This window comes from Sinocyclocheilus anshuiensis, unplaced genomic scaffold (genome assembly GCF_001515605.1).
Source record: "Sinocyclocheilus anshuiensis isolate Anshui unplaced genomic scaffold, SAMN03320099.WGS_v1.1 scaffold471, whole genome shotgun sequence".
NCBI classification, from domain to species: domain Eukaryota; kingdom Metazoa; phylum Chordata; class Actinopteri; order Cypriniformes; family Cyprinidae; genus Sinocyclocheilus; species Sinocyclocheilus anshuiensis.
The window spans coordinates 403,045-412,609 of NW_015549588.1; the positions used below are offsets into that span (position 1 = coordinate 403,045).

Sequence of the window (9,565 nt, forward strand, 5' to 3'; positions counted from 1 at the left end):
TACACAAATCTGAATGGCTGTTTAAATCATTTAAACATGATTCAGGAACAGAAAGTAGTGCAGCTGCTTTGTTTTCAGGGTTTCATTTAAATTAATAATTATTATTATTATCATCATTTCTGCAGTTTAGCACCATCTGCTGTCAGAGAGTGAAAGTGCGCTTTCATCCAGAGCTTCTCTCACATGTTCCGCCATGTGCTTCTGGTCCGCCGCTTATTTACATCAGAGTGCGCACGCGTCTTTCACACAGCTTCTTTCACGCAGCATACAGCGGTGTTGTGCATTTTGACCAGTTGATGGGAAAAGTATTCTTAAAATGCATTCAAAATTCTAAATAATTTGTAATATATAATTATTCACGGTATTTAGAAGTGCCCACGATAACAATATCGTGCATATTCATTACCGTGATATATCGCATTACCGAATACCGGCACAAGTCTAATATATATATAATTTGTGTGTGTATGTGTTACGATATAACTAACAACGTCATATTCAGAAGACAATGAAACCGAAACCAAATAGCGTTGAAACAGGAAGTGAAGTAAACTGAAGAGAATGACAAAATAACGGTCCGCATAACAGAACATAAACCTGACAATAAGATCGTTAGGCTATCGTTAGCCTATATGTATAACAGTTAGCCTCGTTGTAATCTGACCTTCTAATCTGACTGGATACGAGACTTTCTATTGATATTTCCACCTGCGCGCGTTCTAGACGGGCTGTCAGTCAGTGCAGTTACAGTGTTGCGCCACAAGGTGGTGGAAAGGGACTGTCATTCAACTACACATTCAAAAACGCTGATTCATTCATTCAAAGAGACGTAATGAAACACGCTGTTGAAATCATGTCAATTTCATTTCATTTCAGGCTCAGCTGACCAGCTATGCGTCGATGCTAAGACAGAGATTTCGCTTTCCTTGGACATGACAACCTATTTTCACAAATATATATGACTCGGCCTGGAGGACAGACGCAAGTAATCGCACGCGCTCAGTCGATCTCTCTCTCATTCACTGTCTGTTTAGGCCTCTGTACAAATCAGCATGGTACACGTTATGTTATCATTACTAACTTGTTTAATATTCAGTCCACATGCATGAAGTGTAAAACGAGAAGGGCATAACCTTACGAAAAAAGAAAACACGCAAAAATCGCAGTTGCTGCGGTTCTTGCATTCCTCTACGGTTTGCTCGTCAATAGCGCGGTATTGCGATATTGCGGTTATCGCGACAGCCATATTTGTATTTTTTGTTGTATATTTTATTTATTTTCTTTATCGTACTGATCATATTCCTTTTTAAATGGTTAATAATAGAATGGAAAAACGTTTTTTTCAGTTTTAGTTTTGCTTTTAGACATTCAGATTTTAGCATTTATCTGTTAAACTTGATTTTTCCTATTAAATGACTAATAACTGCTCAGGCAGAATAAGAATATGAGTAAAAATATTAGTCAAGCCGATTGTTATTTTCATTATTTTGTTGGTGCTCAGAGGCTAAACAGAGATTTCTGAAAGTTGCACAACTCAAAAAGACCAACTGGAATCTGAGCCCACTTAAAGGTTTTTAATGTTTTATTAAATATTTCTGCTAACGTGATCATGCTTTCAGCTACCAATAAGACTAAAGTACTCTCAGCTTGGTTTAACGCATTTTACCATGTTTAAATCCATTCTTTAAATTCCACAGATTTGTCCACAGAAAACAGATTGGCGCCCAAAAATGGAGAAAATGTGCGAAAGAAGTCATCTTCAGATTCCATCTGGGCCTCCTCATGAGCCAATTCACAGCTCGCTTCTCAACATATTATCTCATAAGGAAATAAGTGAATAACAGAATTACCAGGTACAGGAAACGTGCGAATCTAGTTGATAATAGAGTACAATTACTGCGCTGGATTGTGATGAGGTCAATGACTGGCTTCCTGTTTTCTGCACCAGTGACTGGCGCTCTCATTCGATTGTCATTGATTGGAGCTTGCCTCACAAATGCCTTTGCAAATTGACTCGCAACCACAAGCAGGGCGCACATAATGAAGCTTTATGGAAATGAAAGACTGCGCCAAACACATGGCCTCGATTCATAAGCCTCAGTAAAAGCTGTGCCATGTAAGATCCTCAGACAGAGCACAATGAATTGCTGGGGGAGTTTAATCTCGAGATGTTTACCTGAATTCACTAGTTTATACATTTCATTTGAGCGTGCAGTGGGCGAACCACGTCACATTTCACCTCAAAATCAAACACAAAAAACAGAAAATTGTGTTTGTATGTATATATCTATATCTATAACTTTCAATTTTGAATTAACTAATTCATTTATTAATTAATTTATTTGTTTGCTTTCTTACTTACTTACTTACCAGAAATGAATTTTCTTATGAGACTGTGTTTTGAGGAAATTTAATCTATCATGGTAATATTATATCACAATTAAAAACAAGTATAAAAATAGACTACATTTTCTTTATGCAAAATATACATTCTCATTTCTTTCTTTTGATTTTAGGGTTAAATATGACCTTGTTCTTGACAGGTTTTGTAGTTGCTCTAATAATTATCCAACAAATATTTATTTATTTTTGTTTATTTTCTGTAATCATCATAGCGATCATATTAATTAGTACTTGTTTAATTAATTAACTTTTTTTATAACTTTAATTAGATGTGGAATTTTAGTTCTAATTTGTAATTTTTAGTTCTTGACAGGATTCACAATCACCCCAATAATGACCCCACATGGTTATTTTTTTTAGTTATTTTCTATAATAATAATAGTAATAATAATAATAATAATAATAATCAATTTATTTAATTTTTTATTTTAATTAATTTAATTTTTAATTCATTTTTAACATTAATTTGTAATGTTTAATAACATAATTTTTCATTTATAGTTGTGCTTTTGGACATTTAGATGACTAATAACTGCTCATTGAGAATAATAAGAATACAAGTTAAAATATTGGTCAAACTAATTATCATTTTTGTTATTTGTCAGCTAGACAGATTTTTTCTGGACGTTTTACAACTCAAATGCAAAAATAGACTACATTTTCTTTATGCAAAATATAATTTCTAATTTCTTTCTTGTGAATTTAGGGTTAAATCTGACCCAGACGTGTTCTTGACAGGTTTTGCGTTCGCCATAGTAATGATCCCCATACATGGACTGACCTATTTCTCAATTAACCTTTTTAAAAGATCACCACCTCTCTAGAATGAAACACAGAGTCTATAATACACGGTTATAGCGCTCAGGCTTTAGACATGAGCTTCATAACATGACCTCGTTTGAGGCTGAGATTTTAACAGCCCTCGGAAACCAACTGACGAATGACCTTTCACAGCGCTCAGCGGCATCCATCAGCCGCCCGCTTTAATACACAATAATATCGAGCGGCCAGATAAACCGTCCTCTCGCCGCAGCCTGCAACATGATTTCTGAATGAATTCAATTCATTTAATATGCTTCACTGTAAAAATAGCAAGGGAGCTGGTTGTTCATATTCATGAGTAGCTGTTGCATAGCGTCTGTTTGGAAAAGACTGGAAATGCTCCAAAACAAGCATCTGTTCAGAAGCTCAGTGTGTCGACGCTCTGATTGAGACGGCCATCCGAATGCAATTACTGCTGAGTCATGGGAAAAGCAAAGGGAAGAAATGGCTCATTAATTTGCAAGGATCCAGAGTCGCTTTCACTCATTTGCTCTACAGAATCGTGCCAGCATTACTCTTTCAGACTATCATAAAACCAGCAAGCTATTTTTAGCACCGTCCGGCTTTTTATGTAGGTCAAAAATCGGAGGATTTCTCAGCAGGTGGGGTGAGATGTATGGGAGAAATAAAGGCGGTTACACCGCTGCTTCATTTTGACTAATCATCCATAAAAGAGTCGACTAGCAATGAATGAATGAATTGTTCTTTTGAGTGGGTTCGTTTGAGTTTATTTATTTAAATCGGTTCACAAAATCGGTTTTTGATTGAACTTGTGAGGGAGAAAAGCAGTTTGAGGAATAATACCAAGAATCAAGAATGTATGACAGTTTTATTAACACGTTGTGATGAGTGGGGCGGGGCCGAGAGCCGTGGGAACGGAGCGAGGCCGGTGGCACGTATACAACAGTTTTGGTTTTAATAAATTGTATTATTTTTTTTTTATCCATGAGCTATCAGCTCACACAATTATACATTTTATTATTTTATTTTATTTTATTTAAATTATTTTATTTTATTTTTAATTTTATTTTTACATTTAATTTAATTTTAGATTTTACTTTGGTTTGTATTATATTTGCTTTGTTTTATTTTTTTATTGTATTTTTTAGTTTGTATTTTATTTTTCATTTAGTTTTATATTTTATTTTTAAATGTTGTTAAGTTGTTTTGTATTTTATTTTATTTTTATTCTTTGATGGCAGTCAAGGAAAAATAAACTGTGAATCTCAGTGCTCTTAAGCAAAGACGGCAGATTGCAAAGGGTATACTTCAGCCGAGAAACTGAACTGAATGGCAATGCTAAGGGATCACTCTTCTGCAGGTTTTATAGACACTTTGGTTGACACGGACCCAGCATGTCGGCTGGTGAAGAGTAAGGTTGGTTTCTTACATTCCACTGAAGTGCTTCTTTTCAGTGTCACTCTTCATTTAGCTTTTCACGTCTCTTTCTCTTGAATATCATGTTCAAATTCAACCTATCTCAGTCCTTTTGTGAGCGGCACCAATACAGTATCTTGACTATGAGGTCTTCTTTGTGTGGAAGGCACTGTGTCCTTGAGATGCCCTCTAGCTCAAAATAAAGACATGTATGTATTTTTGAGAGAGAAATATTAATTCTGCCTCTCTTAATTGACTGTTATTCGCAGTAGGAAATAGTGTCAGAGTCAGCTGTGAGTTCAAAGGCATCATAAATCATCAAGTCTTGTGATTCTGTATGTGTGAAGATTTATGATTCTCACCACTGCTGCTCTTTCCTTTGCCCTTTTTATACTATGCAGGACTTTGGTACATGATACGTGTATATGCAGACCTAGCTCAAAAGATGCCAAGACTCAGTTACTAAAATTAAAATGCGCAACAATGGCTGGAGCCATTTCTGAGTTAATAAGTAACAAGGAGGCAGCATGATTGTGTGATATTGATTTTATACAACAGTTTAATAAACAAATTTAATATTGGGTCATTTGCATTTAAGATGTGATATTGTCAGATATGTTGTGTTTTTCAATGAACCAGAATAAAAGGGTTGAAAACAAAATAATTTTTTGATAATTCAGAATTATGACATAGGATGTATTTATGAGATAAATAGTCAAAATGATGATATTAAAAGTCAAAATTGACAAAAATTAGAAATCATAAGGTGAAAAGTCACGATGACAATTTTGATGTTTTAACTCATAAGTCATAATTTTGACTTTTTATCTCAGTTGACTTAGTTTCTAAACATTTAGATTTTTTTATCTCATAATTGACTTGATATCTCATGATTTTGACTTTTTGTCTCATAATTGACTTAACTCATAATTTAGATTTTTTTATCTCATAATTGACTTGGTATCTCATAATTTTTTACTTTTTATCTCATAATCAGCATAGTATCTCATAATTTCAACATTTTTATCTCATAATAGACTTAGTGTCTCATAATTTTGACGTTTTACCTTATAATCAACATACTGTAGTATCTCATAATTTTGATATTTTATCTTATAATCAACATACTGTAGTATCTCATAATTTTGATATTTCATCTTATAATCAACATACTGTAGTATCTCATAATTTTGACATTTTATGTTATAATCAACATACTGTAGTATCTCATAATTAAGATATTTTATCTCATAATTGACTTAGTATCTCATAATTTAGGCTTTTTATCTCATAATTGACTTAGTATCTTATAATTTTGACTACAATTGTATTACAATTGAAAATAACTGTTTTCTATTTGAAAATATTGTAAAATGTCATTTATTGCTGTGATCAAAGCTGAATTTTCAGCATCATTACTCCAGTCTTCAGTGTCACATGACCCTTCAGAAATCACTCTAATATGCTGGTTTGCTGCTCAAGAAGCATTTATTATATGTTGGAAACAATTGTGCTGCTTCATATTTTTGTGAAAACTATGACGCATTTTTATCAGGATTCTTTGATGGATAGAAAGTACAGCATTTATTTGAAATAGAAATCGTTTGTATCTTATAAATGACTTTACTGCCACTTTTGATCAATTTAATGCATTGTTGCTGAAAAAATTAAGTTCTAAAAAAAAACTCTCACTGACTCAATGCACAGTGGGTGGCAGGTACAAACATCTTTTGAGCTTGTAGTATATATACAGTAAGTGCATAAACTTCACAAAGATCTTCTTGTTTGACAGCTTGTATAGTGACAATCACTTTGAGATAAAAATATATAGGAAAAAGTAGTACCACACCATAACTTGTGACAACTCTGAAATGACTTTCCTTTTCGATTAACATCAAGAATACTTTACTTTATTAACCCCTCCAACCATCAAGCTCCATTTTTGCTATATAATGACTACTTGTCGCTCTCCAATTAATCCCCAATGGATAAAAAGTCCCTGCGTTTCTTTCAGTCATTAAATATCCTGTTTCACTCAGAAAAGTGTCACATTACAAAAGTAAAATGGGTTGCTAACGGCGTCTCATTCAGATCTATTAGCATAAAGCGCTAGCTCTTCTCATAACAACGCTCTCTGATTTACTGTTGTCATAAAGAGACCCAGGGCCAATTAGATTTGTCTAGGTCATGTTCATGGATGGGTAATTTGCCAATGCACCTCTAAAGGCTGACTGGATGTCTTTTCCTCTCCTCCACAACTCAATCGAGCTTCAAAGTTAATTTGAGGTCAATAATAACCTCAGATATCAGACTCGCTCCAAGTCTGCTGGCATGTGAACAGCCACAGCTGGGGCCTGATCTGATCGTGCCAAACCTGCAGCCGGTTACTACTGAGAAAACCAGTAATCTTTTTTAATCAATGCTAATGTCTGCAGGATATCAGATATGGGTTTGAGTTACCTTAGCGAGGCCGCAGTGTCCCTTTTTTTACGGAAGACTGGACATTCTGATTGGAAATGATACAAATATACAATGAGTCTGATTGGATGAAATGAACAAATGTAATGAAAGATGATGGGCGTAATCTAGACACTCTCATTCATGTTCAAACAAGACGTTGACACACGTGTATGTGTCGTTGTGTGGATGTGTTTCAGGACAGCAGATGATTCAGCTACAGTGGGCACAGTGGTGGTGAGCCGGATGAAGATGGGTGAGATCGAGGATGGTGAAGTGGACCACTTTACCACCGACATGCACCGGAAGGTAAGCTAAATAAATACAACTAGCTATTAACTAAATAACACTAGTAGTTTGACTGCTTTTAAAATAGTGGAAGAGTATATAGGCTTTACAGACAAATTTGTTCAGCTTATTCTATTCATTCCTATTCATTCATTCATGTATTTGTTATTTATTTAACATTTTTCTAAATAAATACATTTATGATCATTTTCTATAATTGATATACAGTAAGTTAATAATTTATCTTTTGATGAACTACAGTGGAATAACATTTCATTTGATAGAAATTTTATTTCAGTAAGTGGCATTTCATTTTTATTTCTTGAGTAATATAGTGTTTTTATTTATACTAAACTAGCACTGCTACTAACGTAACACTAGTAGTTCAACTGCTTTTAAAACAGTGTAGCATTTGAATATATAAGTATAACAGATAGATAGTTTAGTTTGGCAAGCTAATCTATAGAATTTATTTGTTTACTTATTTATGTTTATTAAGTATTATTTATTTATTTATTAAATGTATAATGATTGTATTGTATTTTTATACTATGTATTTTAATAATTGAAGGTTAAGAACTATGACAGAAAGAAATTAGGTTAGGCTTTATTTTGATAGTCCACTAACTAATTCTACTAACTATAAGTAACTTTGCAACAACATGTCAACTAATTCTCATTAATTTGCAACATTTTTATACTATGTATTTTAATAATTTAAGGTTAAGAACTATGACAGAAAGAAATTAGGTTAGGCTTTATTTTGATAGTCCACTAATTCTACTAACTATAAGTAACTTTGCAACAACATGTCAACTAATTCTCATTAATTTGCAACTACATGTCTACTAACTCTCAGAGTAGACTGTTAGGTTAGGTTTAGGGTTAGTATAATAAGTTGACATATACTTGCAGTTTCTTATAATCAGTATGTTGTATGTTGTGGAACCATCAAAATAAAGTGTTAGAATATATTAAGCAAACAGTCTACTAATACTCTAATGACTGCTAGTTGACATGTGGTTGCAAAGTTACTTACTGTTAGTAGAATGTCTAAAGTGGACTATCAAAATAAAATGTTACCAGAAATTAATTTTATAGATTAAATTTGGTAGCATTTCATTTTTATTTTGTAGGCATTTATTTTATTTAAAAGGTATATATGGTTTTTATTTATACTAAATTAGCGCTGCTACTCACACCGCAAAACTAGCGTTAAAACTGCTTTCAAAACAGTGTAGCTTTTGAAGTATATAACTCATAAGATCCTTTTGAGTATATAAGTATTACAGACAGTCAGTTTAATGCAAACACAATGTTTACATTATGTAAAAAAATTGAAATGCCCATAAACACACAGCATATAGGGTCTTTTCAGAAACATTAAAAGTTAAGTAATGTTTGAAATGCTACCTATAGAATTTATTTGCTTGTTAGGTTGTTAAATTTTATTTGTTCATTTTTCTTTTATACCTTTATTCATTTATGATTATTATTATGTATATAGTTTATGCCTAATAAGTTATTTTTCTTTTTATGAATGACATTTTTAAATTGAAATATTTATTTCTAAGTATTTTATTTTTTAGGCAATATTATATTTTTATTATTAACAACACCAGTGGTTCAACTGCTTTCAAGATAAAATCGCTGTATTTTTCATCCTATTTTATTGTGGTCGCACAGATCATCTAAATGAACAATAACAGAGCAAATAATTAGTTAATGATGTAATTTAGTTGTTTTTGAAGTAAAATATTTAGTTAAATGCAATGCTCATATGTCAAGTCAAGTCAAAGTTTATTTATAAAGCACTTTTTTTAAAACAACAAGTGATGTGAAGCATACAGCTTAATCAATCTTATTTAGGTGCTAAACCATTAAGAGATTTAAAAACAAATACCAACATCTTAAACTGAATCCTAAAATGGACAGGTAACCAGTGAAGAGAGGCAAGAACGGGGGTGATGTGTTCCTGCTTTCGTGTATCCGTCAGCAGTCGAGCTGCCGCATTCTGGACCATCTGCAGTCTGGAGAGAGAGGCCTGACTAATACCTATATAGAGGCCATTACAATAATCCAAATAAAAATATGAACGATTCTTTGAAAGTCTTTAGATGACAGGAAAGATTTCACCTTGGTGAGTTGTCTCAATTGGAAAAAACTAGATTTAACTACCAAGTTAATCTGTTTGTCCAATTTAAAATCACAGTCTATT

At 32.9% G+C, this 9,565-nt stretch overlaps 1 protein-coding gene across 6 annotated transcripts in view; it reads left to right on the forward strand.

The window, feature by feature from the left end:
- LOC107657998 (type II inositol 3,4-bisphosphate 4-phosphatase-like) overlaps positions 1–9,565 on the forward strand; it is a 175,434-nt gene that overhangs the window by 61,453 nt on the left and 104,416 nt on the right. For all 6 annotated transcript variants that reach the window (XM_016446372.1, XM_016446371.1, XM_016446370.1 and 3 more), the window contains one exon: positions 7,260–7,368. In XM_016446372.1, coding sequence (XP_016301858.1) covers positions 7,260–7,368 — 109 coding nt within the window. The remainder of the gene's footprint in view (positions 1–7,259; positions 7,369–9,565) is intronic.